The sequence below is a fragment of the Clupea harengus genome, chromosome 22 (genome assembly GCF_900700415.2).
Source record: "Clupea harengus chromosome 22, Ch_v2.0.2, whole genome shotgun sequence".
NCBI lineage: Eukaryota > Metazoa > Chordata > Actinopteri > Clupeiformes > Clupeidae > Clupea > Clupea harengus.
The window spans coordinates 2,242,841-2,269,422 of NC_045173.1; the positions used below are offsets into that span (position 1 = coordinate 2,242,841).

General features: G+C 46.5%; 1 protein-coding gene across 1 annotated transcript; it reads right to left on the reverse strand.

Moving 5' to 3' along the window:
* Positions 1-659: 659 nt before the first annotated feature.
* On the reverse strand, positions 660-26,249 carry rnf38 (ring finger protein 38). The gene is made up of 13 exons (XM_012831850.3): positions 25,252-26,249; positions 23,538-24,167; positions 13,306-13,367; positions 7,978-8,177; positions 7,510-7,771; positions 6,462-6,638; positions 4,587-4,754; positions 3,397-3,558; positions 3,062-3,165; positions 2,730-2,814; positions 2,424-2,545; positions 1,159-1,258; positions 660-942 (listed from the first exon to the last, which is right to left on the reverse strand). Exons 2-13 carry the CDS (start codon positions 24,115-24,117, stop codon positions 880-882), a joined length of 2,085 nt encoding a protein of 694 aa, XP_012687304.1. The 5' UTR covers positions 24,118-24,167; positions 25,252-26,249; the 3' UTR covers positions 660-879.
* Between the last annotated feature and the right edge of the window lie 333 nt (positions 26,250-26,582).

A 26,582-nucleotide genomic window follows, 5' to 3' on the forward strand; every position in this document is an offset into this window, starting at 1 on the left:
TTCAAACCCATCATAATATATAGATAAAATCTGTCACTTTTCAGTTTTGGAAGAAAAACGGAAGAAAAAAAAAACACACCATTATTTTTTTTTTAAATTCATATGAAAGTTTGTGGTTATTTTTCCCTCTATATTGATAGATACATTAATATATAAAATGCACATGCACGCAGAGCCTACAGCCACATTGACGAGTGCGCTCGGATACCCAGGAATGTTAGTGCACAAACACTCACACACAGTCTCACTCACACTCACACCCACACCCACACTCACACCCACACCCACACCAGCACTATAGACCACAATCGACCAACCGCAATAAAAGAAAAGATGAAAAGAAAAGAGCAGGAAAAATCATAATAATGCATTTGACATCAGAACCAACTATTCTAGAACAGAACATAAATCAGGAGGCAGAATTACAACCATTATAATAATATTAATAAAAATAAAGAGGACTATCTTTGGACTTCCACTCTCAAGAGTTAGTGACTAAAACAAACCCAGACCAGTATGTATGTACGATGTATGTATGTATGTATGTATGTATGTATGTATGTATGTATGTATGTATGTATGTATGTATAATGCAGGAAGACAGAAAGAGAAGAGTGTTTACCAATGGGTGAGGGGGGAGAGGGGGGGGTGGGGGGGGTGGTAGAGACAGAGAGAGAGACGGAAGGAAGGGGGGGGGAGAAAAGAGAGAGACAGAGAGAGAGAGAAATGGAGATTGGATGTAATTCATGAGATGAATGAACTGTATATACACACACTTTAAGTCTAGGTTTAGTGGATACATTGGTGGGCACAGTTCGAGAAGTGTGAGTATGTGTGTGTGTGTGTGTTTGTGGGACAGGGTGACTCGGAGGTCGGAGGTCACTCGGAGTCGCGCTGCACTTCAGAGGCGTCCGCCCGGCATATAGGACAAGTTCTATTACTCTGCAGGACAGAAACACAAAAACATCAGACACAGCACAGTTCAGACTTTCACTTCTATTTCATGCGTCATCACTCTGAGAATGGATGACCAGTGTGGTTCGACAGCTGCATTGCTCCTAAACAAGTGGATTTGCAAACAGGACCACCATTGAAAACATAGTGGAACACATACATCTACACACACACACCCACACACACACACACACACACACATACCTTGAGCCATTTGTCGACACACTTGGCGTGGAATTCATGGTTGCAGGGAAGAACTCTTAACAGCTGACGGGACTCAAAGTCGCACATACACACCACACACCTACGAGACGGGACAAAGACGGGAGAAGAGAAATGAAGGATGGTATCAGAAACACAGAGGATTCCTTTCTAATCAAATCTCAGGGACCATTAGATCACAATCTCTTTGCACAAAAAGTCTGTTTATGGTGCCTTCAGCTTTAACAGGCTCTACTGGAGCTAGAGCGGTACAAGCTTCTGCACATTTGCAGTGTGTTTCTCCGCACTAGTTTCTGTTTTTGTTGTGAACACCAGATGTTTACGGAGCGGCCATTACCGCGACACAACAGCTTTTCACATCTTTGTTTCAGTTTAGTGTTGAGACGAGTCCTCAGAGAATTGCAGCTACATGCACTTATCCCAGCACGCCGCTACCCTAGCCTGCTAAACCAGACCCAAACTCACTTCATGAATAGGGTGGAACCTCGCTCCATTAGGGATTGTTTCCAGTCGTAGCATCCTACTGGGCGGACACATAGGGTTCCTTTTTGAAACCACTGGACCAGCCTTTAACCAATCAGCACTGTCCACTAGTGCTATACTTCCTACTTTGCCACTAACTGTGCAAGCTGATATTATTAGGCTTTTCCCCAAAACAGTGTCTTTGTGGTCAATAAATAATTTGATCAATTTTTCCCATCCTGGCTTCAATGTTTCGGTGTTTGCTAGTGTTGCTACTACTGTTTTTATCACTTTATCTAGCTCTAGCACTGCCGCCATTGTTGGAACTACATTTCAAACAATCCCTTCATTTCAACATCATCGCACTCAGCACTTTTTGCACTGGTCGCTCATTGGTGGGCCCCCCAGAATGGCCCATCGGTTCACCTTTCGAACATCAACTTCACACTATCGCTGCGTTCAATTTACCGCGACCTCTACGGAAGTCAATAACAATTGATATTGTTAGCAAATTGTTACCAGATGTTAGCCATACCGGCTGCTAACGCATTGCATGGTATTTTGCGCATATTAGCGACAGAAGTGCTAATATTATAAAGCAGAAAGTATATTACTACAGCTTTCACATTGTTAATGCGGGGGGCAGCCATCTTGGATTCTGAAGTCGGGGTTGGTGAGGTTCGTCTGACTTTCCGAGAAAAATAGCAATTGATCTCCAGTGGTAAATTAAAATCTCACACAGGTACAGTTTTTGTCAATGTGTCCGGGCGCCATTATGCACTTACAGTGTCTGCTCTGACTGGTGGTTGGTGGGGTTGAATCTGTAGGACGGCAGCTGTTCTATGTCTGCTTTCAACAGGCCCCTTGGCTTGGCCTCGCCCAGACGCTCCGCCAGATTCAACAGGGCCTACGGACAGACGGAAAAAACACACATTACATGGGCCCTGAAATGGGACAACACCAAAACAACCAAATGATGGGATTCGCTGTCCGCTACACAATTAGATCATCCTTTTTGCACTACTATAGCAAGCCTGTTCTGAAACACTCAGAAATGCATGAGTTGCACATGTGTCTGTGTGTGTACTGACCTCATAGTTCTCCACCTCGCCGTCATCCACATCAAGTTCCAGACTGATGGCTGGACCTACAGTGGGCTGAACTGGGAACATGGAACTGAGAGAGAGAGAGAGAGAGAGAGAGAGAGAGAGAGAGAGAAGGAGTGATGGAGAAAGAGTGTTATTAAATAACCCCTAAACACATGTCTGAAAAGATCTTGTGAAATAATAACTCCTTCTAAAAGGTGCATAACCAACATCCATTTCAAATGTCTAAAGTACTGATGAACAGTCTGTCCAACTCTTGAAATACTACCCATAGATCTAAATCTACACAAGAGTACGTGTGAGACAAGGGAACTCACAGGAAGTAAGGCAGGAAGCTGGGGTGTATCGGAGGAGGGGCTGCTGCCTGTTGGGACCGGTAGCGGCGGCCTGTGATTCGACGAGGCATGAAGGGAGGGTAGGGCTGCAAGAAACATGAGCGCATATTTGTAAACATGGACACGTGGTTCACTCCCTACACCAGACAAACACTCATCACAAGACCCACACTGCCCAACTATAGACTGGGGGTGCAGAGCGGTGGTCCAACTGTGCTCATCAGTGCCTTGGGTAGAACAGTGTGGTACGGGTGTAGGCTGATGCATGTGTTGAGTAAGGTGATAAGTGGATGTGTTTGTTGTTGATGTGTTCTTACCACTCCAAAGAGCTCCTGTGGTAGTGGGTCGTGGGAGAGGAACTGGAGGGGTGTCTGTGGGGGCAGGGGGCTGGGGTGGCCTGAAGGGGGGTAGTTAAACCCCCCACCTACAGACAGGTGTTCCCCCAGCAACTCCACCTCATTCTCGATCCTCTGTAGGGGCTGCACACACATCAAACACATCATTAGTATAAAACATCCATGAGTGTGTGTGAGTGAGTGAGTGAGTGAGAGTGAATGAGTGTGCGTGAGTGAGAGATAGAGAGTGTGTGTGAGTGAGAGATAGAGAGTGTGTGTGTGTGCGTGAGTGATAGAGTGTGTGTGTGAGTGATAGAGAGTGTGTGTGTGTGTGTGAGATAGAGAGTGTGTGTGTGTGCGTGAGTGATAGAGTGTGTGTGTGAGTGATAGAGAGTGTGTGTGTGTGTGTGTGAGTGATAGAGTGTGTGAGTGAATGAATGAATGAATGAATGAATGCATGCATGAGTGAATGAGTGTGTGTGTGTGAGTGATAGAGAGAGTCTGTGTGTGTGTGAGTGAGAGATAGAGAGAGTGTGTGTGAGTGTGAGATAGAGAGTGTGTGTGAGTGAGAGATATAGAGTGTGTGTGAGTGAGAGAGAGAGAGTGTGTGAGTGAGAGATAGAGAGAGTGTGTGAGTGAGAGATAGAGAGAGTGTGTGTGAGAGAGAGAGAGAGAGTGTGTGTGAGAGAGATATAGTGTGTGTGTGTGTGTGTGTGTGTGTGTGAGAGATAGAGAGAGTGTGTGAGTGAGAGATAGAGAGAGAGTGTGTGTGTGTGTGTGTGTGAGTGAGAGATAGAGAGTGTGTGTGTGTGTGTGTGTGTGTGTGTGTGTGTGTGTGAGAGAGAGAGAGTGTGTGTGTGTGTGTGTGTGTGTGTGTGTGTGTGTGAGTGAGAGATAGAGAGTGTGTGTGTGTGTGTGTGTGTGTGAGTGAGAGATATAGAGTGTGTGTGTGTGTGTGTGTGTGTGTGTGTGTGTGTGAGAGAGATAGAGAGTGTGTGAGTGAGAGATAGAGAGTGTGTGTGTGAGAGATAGAGAGTGTGTGAGTGAGAGATAGAGAGTGTGTGAGTGAGAGATAGAGAGTGTGTGTGTGAGAGATAGAGAGTGTGTGAGTGAGAGATAGAGAGTGTGTGTGTGAGTGTGAGATAGAGAGTGTGTGTGAGTGTGAGACTCACCGAGCGAGACTGCTGTGTCTGGAAGGGCATAAACTGTCCTGGCGGGGGGAGGTGAGCGGGATGATGCGAGAGGTGTGGGGGGTGCAGCAGGAAAGGGGTGTCACTGGACAGGAGGGAGGGGAAGGCATATGGAACCGGCAGATGCTGAACCGAACACGCCTGCAACATCTAAGAGAAAGAGACACAAAAGCAACAGAAAGAAAGGAGTTTATTCAATGAAACAGAGCAGTGGCACACCAACAAGAGACCTATTGAGTCTATAGTTTAGTGACCAGAAGATTTACAAATACACAACTATTTTTGAACCATTTTTAACAGCAACCACACCATTTGTGGATCGGGTGACTTGTGTCACGGTTTTTCCGCCTATCTTCCATCTATCTTCCTAAAAGTTAGGGTCTCCACTGGTTTCCTATGAAGGCAGAAGCCTTCGGTCTGTGGCTCGCATTAATAGCCTATGCTTACGTACACTCATCCGTTCTACCAATGGCTGTTCTACCAGTAGAGGATTAGGCAAAATATCAGTACAGGTCGGCCACTTTTAAATGAGATATCTGCTAAATCCTTTCCCCAATCATATGTACTGAATCAGGAGGGGCACCCAGGCCTTGGTTTGGTTGGTGCGGTCACCATTTCATCCCCTCGCTCTTCAATAGTGCGATACACCCTTACTCATACCTGTCGATTAAACACGAGTGCTTATTTACTTGTTCTTCCATGACATTGTCTACCCAACACATCTGTAAGGGGAATACAAGAACACATAAGTGCACACTTGGGCTTTGGGCTCCCCAAACAGATAGTGTGACAAAGGTCGCTAAAGAATAGGTATGTTGGGTGCAATCGTTTGGCAGCAAACGAGATCAGTGCTGAATTGGCGTGGTCTGTCCTTCTTCTTTACTGCCTGGATGACCAAGATCTCCACTCTGTGGTTTTCACAGACACTGTTTTCAATTTGAACTGTTTTGACATAAGTAAATGTCACATTTGATGCCATCGTATGTGAGACACAAGACAGTGTAAAATACGCCGCGCCAAAGGCCTACAGAGCAGCATGTTTTTCACCGCTCTTAAAAAAAACCGCAATGAGGCGAAAGACAGCGTTGTTTTATGCATTTTACTGCATGTTATTGCGGCGAAAAAAAGTACCATTCTGGTCATTTGGACACTGTGTTTTACGCCCTTTTAATCTGGATGTGACACATTTGGATTCAGCCTGCCATATGCCAAAAGGCACCTGATCCACAAATGATGAGGTTGCTGAGTACTTGTACAAAAAATGTGTTGCACTTGTAAAACCGATTATTCAGACATGCAGAATGTGGTTTATTTATTTCCATTATTTGTTTACATTTGTGGAACCAGTCCTTTATTTATTTGCAGGTAGCATTTTGATTTGCTTGAGAGGTGTGTTTTGCATTCATAAAGCATGGTGTGCATGTTTGCAAAAATGCTGGGCATTTAAAAATCACATTCTGTTTGTTTGCAAATCGTGGGGTATTTGTAAATCTTTGTGTCACTGAATTAATCCCATATGTATCACTTTCAGACTGCCTTTGAGGAGAGCCTGCTATTTTCCATTTTAACCACTAGATGGCAGCAGATGCTTGTTGAGACACAGCCAATGTGCCAACAGCATGTATGGTGCAGACCAGACACACACACAGACACACAGACACACAGACACACAGACACACAGACACACAGACACACAGACACACAGACGCAGGCACAGACGCAGGCACAGACGCAGGCACAGACACACATGCACAGGCACAGACGCACAGGCACAGACACAGACACAGACACAGACACAGACACACAGAGACAGACACAGATACAGACACACAGGCACAGACACAGAGACACACTAACCGGAGGAGGTACACTGCAGACAGGGTAGTGTTGTCCACTGAAGACGACGGAGCAGGCGGGCACCTGCTGCTGAGAGGAGCAGGCTGGAATATGCTGCCCACTGCAGAGGGGAGGGGGCAGCGCGTGGGGGGGCATCGGAGACATCGTGTACGAAACCGGCACTGTGCCCTGGGGGAGCTGCACACACACACACACACACACACACACACACACACACACACACACATTTAATATTCAAGTTTCCATCACACCATCACATAAACAGCCTCAAAGATAAACTATGAAAACAGCTGATGGGTGGTTTCAGGCAAACCCTGATGAATACTCAGTATGGGCCTATCTCCTGCGCTCAACACATGGCAAACACAAAGTCACTGACGCTGACTGCCAGGCAGAACACTGCTCCCAGCTGGCTGCCAACAACCAACCAATCAATCAACAGCCAACCTGAACATCCAACAAAATGTACTTCTTGTGCAACTAGCCATACACTGTTCACTCTGTCAAAGGATCAAAACAAATGTATATACCCTTCAGCCTATGTGCAAGGGTTTACAAGTGCACTACTCCTGTTTGTATACATGTATAAATAATGCAACAGACATTTCTACGACATGTCATCTACTGAAGGCCATTTGTTGATAATTTATGATGTTAATGATAGCCACGCTGTTAAGATAACTAAGAGGGCTTCGGTTTTACATCTGAAAGAGATCTAATGCAGGTGATGTTTGGAGCTTCTAACTTCTTCCTCTCCAATGAATCCAGCCATCAGTAAATGGAGAGGAGATAAAGTAGCAAAGTGAAGAATATGAACCCCAGGCTTTACTGCCTTGATCAGAGCACTGCCAGAGCACCCGGGGGAGAAGCTTGGGCTGTCTCCCTTTGTCTCCACACAGAATGGACCGAGGAGCTGAACCAAGAGACATGTGTGTGTGTGTGTGTGTGTGTGTGTGTGTGTGTGTGTGTGTGTGTGTGTGTGTGTGTGTGTGTTGAAGGTGATGGGACACCCAGGGGCATCACTGGTGTGCGAGCGGTCGACCCTCACCTGTTCGTGCAGGTCCATGACCATGGCTCCCTGCTGCTGGTGGTGCAGCAGGCGTGGCGAGAGCGTGGGGGGGTGGAAGGCTCGTGGCTCCTCCAGGCCCGGGGGAGGGGGGTGCTGGCTGTAGGGGTAGCTCTGGTGGGGGAGGGGTGCGTGCGCCGGGTGCCGGTAGTTCTCATCCTGACCGCCTCCAGGAGAACCGTGGTGCGGCAGGTGGTGCCGTGACAACCGCTCGCGACGGCTGCGCTGACGACGCACAGGTGGGCTGAGAGAGAGAGAGAGAGAGAGAGAGAGAGAGAGAGAGAGAGAGAGAGAGAGAGAGAGAGAGAGAGAGAGAGAGATCATCATAACAGTGTCATTATCAATCACCATCATTACCACCAACCTCACAGTAAACACAGTAACCAGCAGGTCTTATGTATTAAGACTCCATTCCTCTTCATCCCCATCATCCTCTGCAGGCGTACTCACCTGCGCCGGTGGCGTGCGGGCGTGTGGCAGCGCTCAGGCTGGTAGTGTGTGTGAGGGTGAGGGTAGGGGTGCGCCCTGCGGCTGGGCGGGAGCTCCCACGGCCTCATGGGGGGAGAGGGGGTCTGGGGAGGGGCGGCGGTCAACTCCAGCACGGACTGCTGGGAGAGACGCTGGCGCTTGGGGCTCGGGCTGTCCTCCACCTGAGAGCAGAGGAGAGGAACGGTCAGGACCACACACACACACACACACACACACACACACACACACACACACACACACACACACACACACACACACACACACACACACACACACTATCCCCCCCGAGGCTCAAGCCCGAGCTAGCCCACAGAAATCACTATCTTTGATCGAGGACTAAAGTAGAACACAAAGGACAAACTTGACTGCCTATTCTTAAGAAAGTCCTTCCTATGACGGCGATGCCTTCGCATGGCTATTGCGGGTGTGTGAGAGATAAAGGGTTTCTTCTTTCAGGAGTTGTGAACAGTAATAAATGAGTTCTTTAGAATCAGAAGGTGTTGCTGCACCGGAGCTCTCTAGCTGCGGCTGAACCACATATTTTGCCTGAGATGTGAGAGTGCCTCAGGGTTAAGCTAAAGACTGGGTTGCTGTTGCTCAATGCACAGAGAGTGTGTGTATACACACCACCCACTCATTGGCCACAGGGAAGTCAGACAGGTTAACACTCTTTACAGGCAACTTCTATACATCTCTTAAAAACGGTCCTGACTCATATACACAAAGACACATATTACATATCTGTAACAGAGTAGTCATCATGTGTGCTTGTGTGTGTGTGTGTGTGTGAGTGTGTGCTTGTGTGTGTGTGTGCTTGTGTGTGTGCTTGTGTGTGTGCGTGTGTGTGTGTGAGTAAGCCAGCATGACTAAGAATGTGAGTCTAGCTTCAAGAACTTGAATGACTGAAACTAGGTGGAGAACTTGACTCCACAGACACACATTCATGCTGTTAGAGTCACCACTGATTCACACACACACGCCCCCACACACACACACACACACACACACACACCATGTGGGTGGCAGGAGTTACTGGCTTAGAAGCTTACAGTTAAGCCCCAGTGAGGAGAGACAAGGAGCAGCCGTCACAAACACCACTGCATGTGTGTGTCAGTGTGTGTGTCAGTGTGTGTGTGTAAGGCGTGATCATAACTAACAGCTAACAGGAAACAGCTGGAGAACAGGCAGCAGCCCCCCCCCCCCAGTTTCTACATTTCATAATAAAAGAACCTTCTCCAACCGACTGTTCACTAGCCAAGCCCACCTCCAGATCCTTTGCATATGGTTAGTGATGTGTGTGTGTGTGTGTGTGTGTGTGTGTGTGTGTGTGTGTGTGTGTGTGAGAAAGTGGCAGAGCAGGACAGTGGGGACAGGACGGAGAGACTCAGGAGGCAACTCCAACCGGCCCAACACACACACATCCTGAGGCTGTGACTAGATGAACATGGACACACACACACACACACACACACACACACACACACACACACACACACACACACACACACACACGTCTGTGGAGCGCTGGTCAGACACACAGGCCCCTCTTAGCATGAAACATTGATAGATCTGCCTAACTTGGTTTAGGGGGCAGGGAGAAGGGACTGAGCGGGACAAAGACAGGACAGTGTCTGAGTGTGTGTGTGTGTGAGTGTGTGTGAGTGTGTCTGAGCATGTCGGTGTGTGTGTGTGAGTGTGTCTGAGTGTGTGTGTGTGTGTGAGTGTGTCTGAGTGTGTTTGAGTGTGTCTGAGCATGTCGGTGTGTGTGTGAGTGTGTCTGAGCATGTCGGTGTGTGTGAGTGTGTGTGCATGTCGGTGTGTGTGAGTGTGTGAGTGTGTCTGAGCATGTCGGTGTGAGTGTGAGTGTGTCTGAGCATGTCAGTGTGTGTGTGTGTGTGTGTGTGTGATTGTGCGTGTGAGTGTGTGAGCATGTCGGTGTGTGTGAGTGTGAGTGTGTGTGAGCATGTCGGTGTGTGAGTGTGTGTGTGTCTGAGTGTGTGTGTGTGTGTGAGTGTGTCTGAGTGTGTTTGAGTGTGTCTGAGCATGTCGGTGTGTGTGTGAGTGTGTCTGAGCATGTCGGTGTGTGGGAGTGTGTGTGCATGTCGGTGTGTGTGAGTGTGTGAGTGTGTCTGAGCATGTCGGTGTGAGTGTGAGTGTGTCTGAGCATGTCAGTGTGTGTGTGTGTGTGTGTGTGTGTGATTGTGCGTGTGAGTGTGTGAGCATGTCGGTGTGTGTGAGTGTGAGTGTGTGTGAGCATGTCGGTGTGTGTGTGTGTGTGTGTGTGTGTGTGTGTGTGTGTGTGTGAGTGAGTCTGTGTATGTGTCTATTTCATTCCTGAGGTTACATGGATTCACAGCCGAATGGCTTCTTGCACAAGCACTGAAAATCCAGTCATCTATTCTGACCGGGCTCCCTCTGCAAGACAAACACAGAGGAGTTCATTCTAGTTCATATCAAACACAGTGTGACACAGTGTTGGTACGACACGCGTCTGTATCACAAGCCATTGGAAAAGATTTGATTGTTCCTTCCTGATATCCATAAACTCAGTAAAGCAAAGTGATGAAATATCTGGGCTATTGCTGGGGGAGCGCTACACTTGGAGGCATTTTGCCATGAGTTCACACACTCTCTCTCTCTCTCTCTGCCAGTGAAAGAGCCTGTAGTGCCTGTCAAAGAAGCCAAAGAATGGACAGCATGTACGCACGTACACACACACACACACACACACACACACACACACACACACATCTCAGTTACAGCAGCAGTGCAACTGCATTCAGGACCTCCCACGAGCCACAACTTCTGTGCTATAGCTTACATGGGAACACACAGCCACACACACAGCATTCATTTAGGTCCACACTCGTACACACCAAAATGTTCTGTTCGAAACTACACTGCAAGTACAGTTTGTGGACCACCCAACTCTACTACACCCCATAAATACAATCTCTCTCGAACACACACTCCCACCCACCCACCCACCCACACACACACCCACACACCCACACACCCACACACACACACACACACACACACACACACCCACCCACACACATTGAGAACAGCTGCCCCAGTCTCCAGACCAGACTGCAGCAGTGTGGGGAATAAAGTGCACAAACATAAGGCCTCATACCACATATAAACCTAACCTATCTATTAGCCTACACCTACCATATACTAATGAACTAACGCCACATATAAGCCCACTGGTCTACACACACCTCTATTGCCATTCCCTTCCACTCTCTATGCGGTTCCTCTCTCGACTAGGGAAATGATCCTTATGGAGATGCATTGCAAAGTGAATCTGAAAGAATCTGCATCCATGCTGGAAAATTAAATAATCAATTAAAAAAAAAAAATGCAAATAATAAATAATATGCATGCCAGCATAATGAATTTCAAACACATTGCACCGTGATATGCAGTTGTAATGAAGAATGAACAAATTGAACACTTCGTGTAACATTTAGGGATTGGTATCATTAGGATTTTATCAACTACTACTCTTATCGATACAACTTATCAGTTCCGTTCTTTATCAATGCTCTTTCCGGTTCCTTTTCATTACTAAATAATGACTTTTTAAATATATAATTATAAAAAAAAAAGTTTACAAGTATTTGACCATTTTTAAGATACGTGGCAAACTAAGCTAAATAAGCTAAATAGTTAGACTACATGCAGACGACTTTTGTTTTAGCGTGTTTGCACGAGCTCGGGCTGATAGAGAATTGTTCCACTGTGCTTGTGTGGGGGATGAGAGACTGCGGACAGAGCAGAGGACAATATGGCTTTCTACATGTTTACGCTGTTTACGCTTGATGAATAGGTGTGTTGATATTGTATTGGCTTTTTACTTGCGAGTAGTTTAACTGTGTTTTAAGTTAGTAAGTAAGTACGTTTTATTCCACCTACTTAGACTAAGAAGCGAAGGTGTCAACTCGAGTAGTCTTCGAGTTACCTTCACTTCACCTGGTTCACTTCACTGCCCTCCACCATGGCCTATCTGCTCTGCTGTTCGCCAACCTCACACCGTGTGTGCGTGTGCGTGTGCGTGTGCGTGCGCGTGCGCGTGTGTGCGTGCGTGCGCGCGCGTGCGTAGAAGCCCAGCTCCGACCCAATGAGGGAACAGGCTGCAAACTGCAGTGTGGTAATAAATTACACCAAAATGTTCCAAAGTAGGAATAAAAGAAGCGGTAATGTCGGAGCGCATCAATACTGCATCTTTACTAGTTCAGCCCCAGTGCCCGTTCAATAACAGCTTTCAGTACCCACCCCGTGTGACGTTAGGGTCCGTGTAGGCTACAGTTAATGGAAACAAATCATTCCACAGCGTCCGTCCGTCCGCCATATATATGAACGAAAAGTTAACATACAGATAATGGATACATAATCCATTGGGTCTTGTGATACAGAGAGGTACAGTTACAGGAAAAATTTCAGCCGAAGTCGAAATTACAATGCAGTACATTACAAATGATTAAGTATCAAGCTACTGCTGGGTAATATTCTTTGAAAAAAACACAGCCTTTTATGTAATGTGAGTGATTTAAAAAAAAAAAAAATGTAACGCTGTTTAATAAAAACTTTAAAGGGAAATACAGTTCAAATCTGAGTGCTAGTATTTAAAAAAATATGAAGGAGTCACTCCTTTTATAATCAAAATCATCTTTGAATCGTAATCATAATAGAATTGTGAAGGCAGTAAAGATTTACACCTCTACTCCCTACCCTTCCTCTGTGTCCCTCCCTCCATCCCACTGTGCTCCACAGCTGAAGGTGAAATCATTAGTGCTTCCACCCTGCCCCCTCCCTCTATCCCTCCCTCTTTCTCTCCATCTTTCTCTCCATCCTCTACCTCTCCCTCCCCGTGTGCCTTTGCCCCTCAGCATTCTCCTACTCCCACTCCTAACCCCCTGCCTTCTCATCCCTGACCAATCAGAGAACACGACAGAGCAGAAAGGCAACTGAGGCTAATCTCACTGGACTAATAACGCACAGCATCAGCAATGTGATCAAATGAACAAACACATCATTAGAAATCGGAAAGTCACAGAGCAAACCTCTGCCATTGGCTCCATTTTGTGTTCCTTTGATATAAAACATACTAGATCCATTTTAAAATCACCGAAAAAAATATTTAAAAATGAATGGAAAGGAAGTACAAACAAAGCATACAAACAAACAAACAAACAAACAAACAAACACACACACATCCAAGCTGGGCAAAACATAACCTTTGTCTACTCCCACAAACAGTCCTAAACGACATGTTCTTACCTTGTCAGCCCCTTCAGCAAAGGCATGGTCTGGGTGGTAGTGGTAGGCTCCCCCAATGGCTCCTACAAGACAGAGAAACCAGTAAGTACCCCAGCACTCCGCACACACACACACACACACAGAAAACATGGGGGAACACAGTTCATCAACAACAAGTCTCCTCCTGACAGACATGTAACACACTCAAAAATGACAACATATACTAACCGTAAAAGACGGTCATAGACGACATGACTGAAACACACCGAAGACACACAGAACCCAGACGCTCGTGAGGGACAGTGAGCTGGCGTAGCAACACACACGGCGGTGATAGCTGAGGTGTGCGCGTCGGCACTGACCCCTGGCCGGTGACCACTCAGAGGGACCGGATCAGTGACGCTCACCGGGGGCCCGGGTATTGTTGTTTACGCTTTCTTTGACTAGTGACATCACGCCTTTGTTTGTGCCACCCATGTGGCACGGCAGGGCGCTGGCACTGACAGTAAACACACTAATCCAGGATTAGGAAGTCAGTCACTCACCCCTACCACTTCATCATACACACATCACGCACACACACACACACACACGCTTGTTTTGGTGTTTTTTTTGGTTGTAGTTGTAAGGAGGCCATCTCTGTACCTTCATGGAGTTGTCGTCCAAGGGCATGTTTTGGTGAAAGTTCTCTGTTTACAACTCAGTTACCTCATTCCCACTTGCTTGTTTTTACTGATAGTGTAGAAGGAAATATGATTGATTGTGTGTGTGTGTGTGTGTGTGTGGGGGGGGGGGGGGGTGAGAGAGCACGAGCACGAGACGAGACGAGAGAGAGAAAGACAGACAGACAGACAGATGCCTATGAAATCCTTTTTTTTCCCCCATCTCTCTTGATGGGCTGTGTGAAGTGTGGAGTGACTGACAACACAAGGAGGGGAGCCAGAAAGGATGGAGAGAGAGAGAGAGAGAGAGGAAGAGTGAGAGAGATGCAGAACATGTCACTGATGCTATGTGGTTTAAATAGACCAGAGAGCTACCACAGATGTGTGTGTGAGAGAGAGAGAGTGTGAGTGTGAGTGTGTGTGTGTGTGAGAATGGTGTGTGTGTGAGAGAGAGAGAGAGAGTGTGTGTGTGTGTGAGAGAATGTGTGTGTGTGTGTGTGTGAGTGAGAGAGAGAGTGTGTGTGTGTGTGTGAGAGAGACTTTTCCTAAGCAGAGTCTGCTGAATCATTCCAACAAATTGTCTATGATTGTGTATATCATTGGATTTAACACAAAACATTAGAGGAACAAGACACACACACACTCACACCTGCACATAACACAGACTCACACACACAATGACAGAGTGAGTACACACTCTACTTTTATGTATATCTGTGAGATTTAAAAACTAGAAATGTAAGCCAAAAATCAGTTGCTAATCTTGAATATAAACAAGAAATACAAATAGTGACGCCTCTAGCCTCCCTCCCTACGCTCCCATGCACTTACTTTGAGAAACACACAGCTGCTGGCCAAGCCTTTGTCACTGGCTACACAAGTGTGTACTCCACCATCTCCATGTCTCCCTCTCACACACACACACACACACACACACACACACACACACACACACACACACGGAACAGTACATAACTGCATAACGTAATGCTACAACAATTATCCTGCAGCTATCAGCATGACACTGTCACAATACAGACAGCCCAGTACAGGACAGCACACACACACACACACACACACAGAGAGGACAAAACAGAACACAAAAACAGGGACAGAACACAAGCCTTCCAGCCCAACACTCAAAGCCACACATCAAAGCAGATGACAAAATTCATACATTACATGGCTAAACATGCATGCATGCAACCCACACACACACACACACACACACACGGCTAAACATGCATGCAACCCACACACACACACACACACACACACACACACACACACACACACACACACACACACACACACACACACACACACACACACACACACACACACACACACACACACACACACACACGGTTGCTTCAGCATGTGAGCAGACAGGAAAAGGAGGAGGACGGGAGCAGGGGGCAGGAGAGAGAGAGAGAGAGAGAGAGAGAGAGAGAGAGAGGGGCAAAAAGGAGAGAAGGAGGGGGCACCGAAGGGGAAGGAAAATGAACCCCTTTATTTCTCAAAATATTTGTGACACTCCAGCCTTGCACGTGTCCTTTATTCCACAGACAGACAGACAGACAGACAGACAGACAGACAGACACACACACAGACAGACAGACAGACAGGAGTGAGAGGAAAGGGACACATTTGTGCTGTAAGGTAACATTGACTACAGGCCAAGCAAGAACAGTGAAAGAACACACACGGAACACTGGCCACTGAGAGTGCTTCTGCTACTGGCCAGGAACTATCTGTACACTGGGGCGCCTGCATTTAGCAGGGTTAGAGAGGGCGGGGGAATAGGAGAGAGAGAGAGAGAGAGACTGCAGTCTCTGCAGAAGGCTAGTGAGTGGGAGAGAGTGGAGAAAGCAAAGGAAGGAGAAAGGGGGGAAAAGGGGAAGCTAGGGTTGCCATGGGGGATGGGGCAGAGTGGACAGAGAGAGAGGGGGGGGGGATGGATAGAAATAGCTGATGTACTCTCTGAGGCTCACACAAAATCAATACTAGCCAAGAGGGGAAACCACAACCCCATACCCATTCTCTCTCCTTCTGTCCTTTCAACTCTCCAACATTTCTCTCTCTCTCTCCCCCTTTCTCTCTCTGTCTGTCTGTCTGTCTTCCCATTTCACACTCATCCAATCCCATCACATCTCTTTCACACTTCTTCCCTCAAACACCTCTCTCTCTTAATGGAAGTTGGTGATATTTCTACAAATATGCCACATCCAGAAGTGGCGTTTCATCTTGTGAAACAAAATGTACTCAAAAATGCTCATGCAGAACCACAACCCCCCTCGTACTATGTTACAGGGTGTGCTGCACACACATATTCACAAACCAAGCCTACAGTGGTGTGTGTGTGTGTGTGTGGGAGGGTGTGTCTATCCCTATCCGTTTATGTCCGTATGTTCATACCAGTCTGTCAGCCCTCAGCTGCACCGCATGTGCAGAATACACACCCCCCACCCCCCACACACACACACACACACACACACACACACACACACACACACACTCTCTCTTACTGCATCTCTTCTCTCATACACACACACACACACACACACACACTTGCTGCATCTCTTCTCACTCACACACACACACACACAATTACTGCATCTCTTCACACACACACACACACACACAATTACTGCATCTCTTCACACACACACACACACACACACACACTCTCTTACTGCATCTCTTCTCTTCTCTCATACACACACACACACACACACACACACACACACACACACTGCATCTCTACACACACACACACACACACACACGCACAGGATTTTCACACAGACATTATGAAAGAATGTTTTTCATCTATGTACTGAACAAATGAGTTGGATAACAGAGAGAGATGGCCAAATGCAAGTCTTGCAGCATCTCTTCACACATACACCTCCACTAAGCCTTCCTGTGCTCTTCCCAGCTGTCACACACAGATAGCTGACACTCGCTCGCTCGCTGAGTCTTTGTATGGAACTCTTACAGACCACAAGTCTTCAACACCAAACAAACAGAGGAGCGAAAAAAAACCAGAAAAAAAAACCAGACAGGCATTTCCAACAGAGGCAACAAAAGACCGGCATGAGAAGACAGTGTGTGTGTGAGTATGGGTGAGTGTGTGAGTCAGAGTGTGTGTGAGTGTGTGAGTCAGAGTGTGTGAGTCAGAGTGTGTGTGTGAGTATGGGTGAGTGTGTGAGTATGGGTGAGTGTCTGAGTATGGGTGAGTCAGAGTGTGTGTGAGTCAGAGTGTGTGTGTGAGTCAGAGTGTGTGTGTGAGTCAGAGTGTGTGTGTGTGAGTATGGGTGAGTGTGCGAGTCAGAGTGTGTGTGAGTCAGAGTGTGTGTGAGTCAGAGTGTGTGTGTGAGTATGGGTGAGTGTGTGTGAGTCAGAGTGTGTGTGTGAGTCAGAGTGTGTGTGAGTCAGAGTGTGTGTGAGTCAGAGTGTGTGTGTGAGTATGGGTGAGTGTGCGAGTCAGAGTGTGTGTGAGTCAGAGTGTGTGTGAGTGAGTCAGAGTGTGTGTGTGAGTATGGGTGAGTGTGTGTGAGTCAGAGTGTGTGTGTGAGTCAGAGTGAGTGTGCGAGTCAGAGTGTGTGTGAGTCAGAGTGTGTGTGAGTCAGAGTGTGTGTGAGTCAGAGTGTGTGTGAGTCAGAGTGTGTGTGAGTCAGAGTGTGTGTGAGTATGGGTGAGTGAGTGAGTCAGAGTGTGTGTGAGTATGGGTGAGTGTGTGAGTATGGGTGTGTGTGTGAGTATGGGTGTGTGTGTGAGTATGGGTGAGTGTGTGAGTCAGAGTGTGTGAGTCAGAGTGTGTGAGTATGGGTGTGTGTGTGAGTGTGTGTGAGTATGGGTGAGTGTGTGTGAGTATGGGTGAGTATGGGTGAGTGTGTGTGAGTATGGGTGAGTATGGGTGAGTGTGTAAATTTGGCTGGGTCTCTGTGAGGTCATTACCCCTATCACTACTCTCAGCAGAGGAAGGGGCGCCAGAAACAATTCCTCCTTCCTCTTTCTGTCTTTCCCCCTGACTCCCTCTTCCACTCCTCCTCTTCCTCCTCCTCCTCCTCTTCCTCCTTCCACTCCTCCTCAACATTAAATGAAGCTAAGCCTCTCAGTTTAAGTTAAGCTGTCCCCCAACAAAAGTTTACTTTGAGGCTCTAGAAATGCAGGTCTGACTGTGATGAGCGTATGGACCTCATCTCGATGTCGGTCCTTCGTAGATAAGTACTACACTCAATTCTCTCACTGTAATGCAGCCTAACAACCAAGCTTTATCAAGCTAAAGCTAAAGCTATAACTTTTCAAATGTGTAACATGCATGATTTCCCATAGGTGACATATCTGGATACAGAATCTGTATTTCGTCCACTGAATAATTGTCAGACTTTAATCGCACAAGCGACACACCACACACTGCAACACACGTGAATACATGGAGGCGACACAGGACACACACACACACACGCACGCCTGAGGTCGAGGAATAATGGTCAACATAGAAATCATGCATTAACATGAATAACCAACTCAAATCAATGAGGCCGGTAAGCCTTATGTGCAGGCCAGCAATGCAAATGCTGCGTAACAGCTTAACAGTAATCTTTGCACTGTTCTTTAGGCAGCACTTGCACTGACCCCACCCCACCCCTGCTCAGAGTCCTTACAGAGGAGACTGTCCCACCCCATCAGTGATCAGATTCACCAAATCACACTTGTGGTCAGTGCTGTATACGCCAGTGGTAACACCAAATCACACTTGTGGTCAGTGCTGTATACGCCAGTGGTAACACCAAATCACACTTGTGGTCAGTGCTGTATACGCCAGTGGTAACACCAAATCACACTTGTGGTCAGTGCTGTATACGCCAGTGGTAACACCAAATCACACTTGTGGTCAGTGCTGTATACGGCAGTGGTAACACCAAACACAGTCTTAGGGGCCATCCTCACAACAACGGAATGTTTTGAAAACCAGTTTATGAAAAACTAGTGAAACCGCTGTTGCTAGCTAGGCCGTTTTATCCATGAGACGAGATTTGCGTTTTCAAAAGATTCCACTCTGAAACCCATTTCAAAAGTTTTCATTTTTCAGGCCCTCGAAAAACACAATTTAATGGATAACAGGCCGAAATGCAACAAAACTTCTTTTTTCATTTTCTGCAAAATCTCATGTGGACGGACAGGCCCTAAGCGAGTGACACCAGACCCCAAGAGCATGGCTCCGGCCTCATCCTGTGGGGGGCGCTGTGGTGAGCTGCGGGGCCGTGGGCCGTTGGCTCTGTGGCCTGCTGCTGGAGGGGCTCTTCCTCTGGGCACGACCTCTGTGGCCATGGAAGGGGGCGGGGGGGCACTGATGTTTGCTCTTGGCCAGTCCAGCCCATCCCTCCCCCCCCACCCAGAAAAAGGCAACTGTGTGTGAGTGGTTGCCAGGAGACAAACAAAGGAGGGAAAAACAAACTGAGCTTTTGTTATTGTAATGGCGTAGAAATGGGAGGATGAGTGGGCACCATTAAAGCAATACCCCCCTTCAGATAAAAGAACAGAAGGATGGGAAAGAGAGGGAATGAGAGAACACACACACACACACACACACACACACACACACACACACACACACACACACACATATAGAAGACTAGAGAAACTGGTAAGCAGTATAGCAGGTACGTTGTGCTGATGTTTTGACATTATTGAACAATGATTAGTTAAGTGTTTTCCACAGACAGATGATCCTGGTTCTGACTTGCTCTGTGACCCAAGACTCACAGAATGCAATCAAATACACACAAATAGACACACACACACACACACACACACACACACACACACACACACACACACACACACACACACACACACACACAGCTCAAAGGAGATGGTAAAAATGAAAACAGTGGTGCCCTTTTCAGTTTGGCTGAGGTTGGTACACAACATTAAATGAATGTACTTGTACTTGTTTGTAACTCCAAGTAGCCTACATATAAGCCAAGGAGACTAGCAGCAGTCTTGCCTATGCACATGTTCACTGGCTCCCACAGATAACCAGAGCAAAGGCACAGAGGAAGAAAGGAGAGAAGAAGCTTTTCTCTCATCCTCTCTGAGACACAGCAGAAAGAAAACAGACCAACAAAGTGGGAGAGAAAAGAACAAAAGGGGAGCAGTTGGGCAGAAGTGGACACAGGTGACAGGTGTGGGGAGTGGTGGAGAGGGCGAGAAAACAGCTCACTGTGTGTGTCTGTGTGTGTGTGTGTGTGTGTGTGTGTGTGTGTGTGTGTGAGAGAGAGTAAGTGAATGTGTGAGTGAGTGAAAGTGTGAGTGAGTGCGTGAATGAATGTGTGAGTGTATGAGTGAATGAATGAGTGAATGAATGTGTGAATGTGTGAATGACAGAAGGGCAGAGACATTAAGATAATATAAAAAAAATAATAAAATAATAAATAAATAATTTAAAAAAAAACAGTAATCCCTAGATAAGAGCCCATACATGTGTCCTGCCTCAACGTCCACTCAATCTTCTGTCTAGTTATTCATAGCTAGTCACACAAACCTAATTGTGTCTTAGCCAAATAAAGACCACCAGATGATAAAACTATCATACACGGAATGCATTTGGAACAGAAACTCTTACAAAGACTCTTAAGCCCGGGGAACCTGCCACTGACATCTATATCATGACCACAACGCACACCCTGTTACAGCAAAGATGTATGTGCACACACACACACACACACACACACACAGGTTTGTGCTCTACCTAGTCTAGATCAGGGCCGTGTTTGCTTGCCACAACAGCAGGTAGATATGATGGCATGTACTTTAGCAGCAGTAATGATAGTCTGATCTCTAAAGAAATCACACATGCACATACACACAGTGTAAAGAACCTGTAATCTATACTGGACTTTGAACACTATATTGTGCCTTCATAAGTCACTCTCTCCCTCTCCCTCCCTCTCTCCCTCCCTCCCTCCCTCCCACACACACACACACACACACACACACACACACACACACACACACACACACACACACACACACACACACACACACACACACACACACACACACACACACACACTTCATCTTTTACAGTGGTTCATGATGCTGTAGGGCCAGAGGAGACCACAGTGAGGTGTGTGTTTTTGAATGTGTGCATGTGTGCATGTCATCACAGCTCAGGATCGTGGGTGTGTGTTTGGCATGTCAAAGCAGCAGCGCATTAGCAGCCAAGCTTCCAAGCTGCAAGCATATGTGCATGTGTGTGTCTTCAACACTGTAGAATGATCTACCAAATCCATCTACTATACACAGACATAATACAAACGCAATCAGGGCTCGGACTGTTATGGAGCTACTCGACACATGAAGCTTATCAAGCCTTGCTTATCCTTCTGAGACATCCTCTCACACACATCCACAATCACACACAGGTAGCTACTGTTCATTTGGGCAGTAACCCTCCTGTCTACCCCAGCACATCTGATCAGGATGGACATTTCAGTATCTGAAGGCTTAATGCTGTCTCCCGACACTGTGTGTCTGCCTGTGTGTGTGTGTGTGTGTGTGTGTGTGTGTCTGCCTGTGTGTGTGTGTGTGTGTGTGTGTGTGTGCCTGTGTGTGTGTGTGGCTCCAAATGTTTAAGGCAAGCTTCAGCAGAGCCTTAGCTATAATGAGTTGAGTTTGTTGGCATGCATTTAGTCATCTGAAATAGGGCGAGAGAAATAAAAAAGAGCCACAACAGCAAGAGAGAGGGAAAAGAAAAGAGGAAGAGAGAGAGAGTAGAGACGCTACGACAGAAAGAAAAGAGAGCAGATGGGGTTTCCTCCTGGGAGTTTTGAGTGCAGAACTGAAATAATTATCATACAGGAGATGGAATCCAGGCAGGTAACCCAAACCAGCTAATGTGACACAAGTAACCCGATCAGTCTCCATAGTAACCTACACCTGCTGGCATCACACTATCCAAACCTGCTACAGTCTGACCACCGTCTGCTTTACCGTACTAACCTAGTCGTCATAGCAGCTCACAGGTAGCCTATAGTACACATGGCCATCCCCATGGCAACCTGATAGTGTATACCTGAAATCATGACAATTAACCTGGGCGCAGTCACACATTTTCTATGATAACTTAATCAAAATCATCATGTGACTTTGTTTAAAGAGAGTCTTCCTAGGGAGGTGAAAGATTGGAGCTGAATAAGTCTGAAAGTTTTATCTATTCTTGCAAACAGCATCAACCTCCTTCTTCAACTTTAAGCTTAAAAAAAATATATATGGAATGTGGGCCTGTACACATACAGAAACATAGCCCACTATAAAGCAGTGCAAGTAAAAAGAAGCCTGGTCGCTTGATACTTATCCACAGAGACAGGTATTTCCAGTCCTGCACCACTTTCATGGTGTGTGTGTGTGTGTAAAGTTTTTGTAAGCCAAGACTAGGCCTAACCCTCATACTTATATAAGAATAAAGTCAGCAGCCAACCCACCCCACCCCACTCTACTACCATCTTTGAGCTATTAGATGGGCACGCAAAACATGCAATAGAACTGAGAGATAGATACAATCATATGACTCTCATACAGGGACCTATTTAGAATAAAAGACATTAGACACACTGGGATAGTGTTTAGATTTGGGTACAGTGAATTAAGTCAATCTGGCAGCCTGAGAAGACCTGAGACTGAAGCCAGATTCCTCTCAACACACACAAAGGCCTGTGTCTAGAGCTCTTAATGTTTTGTTTTTAAGGTAGAGTGGACAGGGTGTTCATCGTATGAGCTGGGAAAGGCCCGTTCTAGAGCCAGATGCACTTTCCTCACCTGCTGCTACAAAGCCCAGCTCTGTCTGCAGGCACATCCAGAGCGGCACTCGCAATCCAACCGCTCCTGCTCCTGCCTCAACTTCACACTAGTTGCAGGCCAACTGTCCTGACAGAGGAAATAACAGGATCCTATTTGTGTCCCAGGCGAGCAAGAGGATGCCTCAAAACAAAGTGACCAGAGACAGGCCAACCAAAAAGTCATTGGGGCCAAAAAGGCTCTCTTGCTACAACACTCCAATGTCCCCACTTCACCCGGAACCATTCACTCTCAAATCAGCATACCCGTTTAGAAACCCACTGCCCTGTGACATTATGACTGACTGCAGCAGGCACACAAGTCAGTTCCTTTTCAGATTCATTTTAAGAAGAAAACACTGGCTCATCAGTTATTACAAACATTTAACAATACACCAACTACACGAGTACGCCTACTCATACAAGCGCTTCTGTCATAGAATACCGGTTTCGATATATATATATATATTCGATATATATATATATATATAATGCTCGAACCTCATCGGACGGCCTTTGTGGTGTGCATTGCACTCCCGGGGGGGGGGGGGGGGGGGGTCACAAACGCTCTCCCTCCTCCCTTGTCAAACCCGCAGCCCATCCCCCTTCCGTGGCCAGCCCCTTTGCACATTTCAATCGCCAGCGTCTCAGGCACTGCCCCGCCGTCATCGTAAATCCCCATGCAACAACTGCACAAATGAATTTGAAAATGTCAAAGCATGCGGACGGAGTGGTTCCTTACCTGCGCCTAGGTTTCTGTGAGCGCTGGGGCCGGAGTGGTGTCTGTGTGCACCGGGAGACAGGATCGCTCCATGGGGGCGTAGGTTTTCCGTGTGACCGTGAGCGCCGAACGGTATACATCCGGAGTTGTGCTGCTGTGTGTGGCTCACTCCGATGGCTCCACCAGTATTATGAATGCTACTACCGTTGTTGATGTTGCTGCCGCTGCTGTTGTTGTTACCATTAGCTCCTCCATTCACTCCACATTGGTAAAATCCGGACCGCGAACGCGATCGAGTCCTAGGTGGTTCCGTTGCCATGGGAGGGGGTTGGTGGTGGAGTGAACTGGCGATGTGGGAAGACGTGGGAGGGGATTGCGACGGAGAGGAGGATCCGAGAGCTAGAGAGAGCCTAGCGGCGGTATGGCTATGGTTCCGAGCGCCTCTAGCCACCTCCGGTCCCCTGTGTGAGTGGTCTTGTGAATGTCCCCCCGTGTCGTCACATAAATTTGACCGTTTCGGAATGGGCTCAGGGGTTGCGGGGAGCTGAGAACAAACGCGGGGCTCTTGAGTAGTCGGTTGACCAGTGGTGGCGATTGGCATTTCCTTTGGGGGGGTTTCCTTTCCTTCTTTTTTACTTCCTCCAAAAGGCACTTCAGAAAAGTAATACAGAAAAAGAGTCTGAGTAACTGGGTAGTTAAATACAACAACACCCCACTTCCAAGTTACGAGGAAGTTGGTTTTCGTATTTTCAATACACTAGCTCGTAATTCGATGGTCTGTCTACTTAAAGAGCTCCTTTTGTTTTGGTGCTTCCCAGACGCTTCAATCATCCAGCCCCTTCCCCTTAGCTAGATACGTCGCGTTTCCAAATAAAAGACTAGTACAACGAAAACCCTTTTCAATCCCAGCTGTACGCTGATCTTATGAGTCCCTTTAAATATTTCATTGACTGGTGTTTATTTTATGTAAACATAGCATGCCTGACGTAAAAAAAATATCTGAAGCCCAAACTGAACCCCTCAGATACCCAGTAAACTAAGTAACGTTTTCTATCGTTAAAGATGTAGCCAGAGGTGAACAGCCAACGATAGCTAGCTAGTACTTCCGTAAAGCTCACTCATGGGTTGACATTCACTGTAACGTTATAGACGCCTAAGCTAGCTATGCTAGAAAGCTAGCTTGTTTTTATGAGCCAACAGCTCTTTAAAAACCAAACACGCAATGTATGGTTTTAATACAGTAGTACCTACACAACCTATCACACATGAACGGCCAGGTCACAGATAAACATACGTATCGAAGGCAGTGTATTTTAGACAGTTATCTAGACGCCGTTAACTTATTTTCTAAGTTAGCCTGCTAACAACTAGCCAGCACTCCTCAGTTAGTCTCGCGCTGGCTGTGGTCCACCTTACGCCAGAATAAACTGAAAATCAACAGCGACGTTTTGTTTTATATTTCCAGAAATACCAGGTTAAGTGAAAGTTTTAACTACCATTACTTCTATTCACTGTACACGCAAACGCACGTTAATCCCAAGTATATAGACTGCTGAGATGGAAAAAAAACGTTACCAGGCGAGGAAAGAGAGGTAACGTTATTTAAAAGTGGTTAACCTCTCACTAATTACACCGAAAGACACAGCGAGAATATGTGAATAAAACCGACCTTCCTCTCCACCCTTAGCACTGAAAATGATACACGATACATATAGATTTGAAACAACAAACTTACCCAGAATTCTGTAAAATACACGATATTCCAGGCTCCAACGCACTGGTTATATTTTGAGTGGTGTATGATCCTCCGTTCGGTCGGTGTCAGTGTGAAATGTGACAGACCATCAACGTTAGGCTTTCAGATTTCCGAGCAGGCAGAAGACATCAAACCCAGAGAAAATGTACGATACCCCTTGATCTTGTTTCAATGTATCTTCAGGTAAATAAACGCATTCGCAAAGATTGTTTTAGCCTACTTCTGTTGGGTTTAGTTGTGTGGATTTCGTGTCAAATCAAAGTCTTCCAGTGTAAGTTACTCAAAGTAGGCTTTAAGCACTTATCTTTAAGCACTTACACCGAGTTAAAATTGTAATAGCGAGTCCACTGACTAATTTACAAACATTGTATCAATGCTAATTTTTCCACATTTGCTCAGCTATAAATCCTTTTTTTGGATGCGTAGCTCACACTTAAATGCAAGCGTGTGCATGCGTTTGTATAGGCCACTAGATGTCCATTCGTCGGTTGATTGTTTTACCCTAGCCGTACTTGCACAGAGGGGGTGCGAGGCAGGCGAGCGAGCAAAGGCTTGCAATGTGAATAATTTACAAACGATGGATATTAGCTATCCAGGGCGCTTCTGTTGCAAACTGGCTTGAAACAACGTCTAGTAAAAAAAACAAAAGCGTTTTTTTTTCGTCAGCGTCTTCCTTATTTTTCTGTTTGTTTACTAACACCGCACAGTATTTCGTCGAGGCTTATCTGCTGCCTCATCAGTGGTTGCGGGGCATTGACATTTGCCTGTTAGCTTCCTATACCAACGCCTAAACTTCTTTTAATTTTCAAACCCATATTAATTGCGGCCGGATGAGTCTATGTTGTGTCCGCCCTTTATTTCACTGGCGTACTCTATAATCAGCGTTTAAATGTTGAGTCTATGGGGTAAAAAACAAAGGGCAAAACAATTCTGTAAAGGATGCATGGTCTGGTTAGACTGTGATGATTTCCATACGAGAAACTACAGGCTACCTGTCTTCAACGTCTGCAGAGTGAATCTCAGTGTCCACATGATGTGAACGATTATGTTTCACAATATTGAACAGTGATTGATAAGTCTGTTGGGACCACAGAAGTGTATCAAGCAGTGCACAACAGAGGTGAAATCTAAGTGGTCAGACACCGAGGTCTAAACATTGTTTGATTTTTCCATGGGTGTATTTAGAGTGTTCTAGAGTGTTAAAAGAGCCACACAGACGCCACAGATATGATAGATTGTGTATATGAGATATAATAGTCGATGTGTGTATTGGATTGATCACACACAACACACACCCCAACCCATCTCAC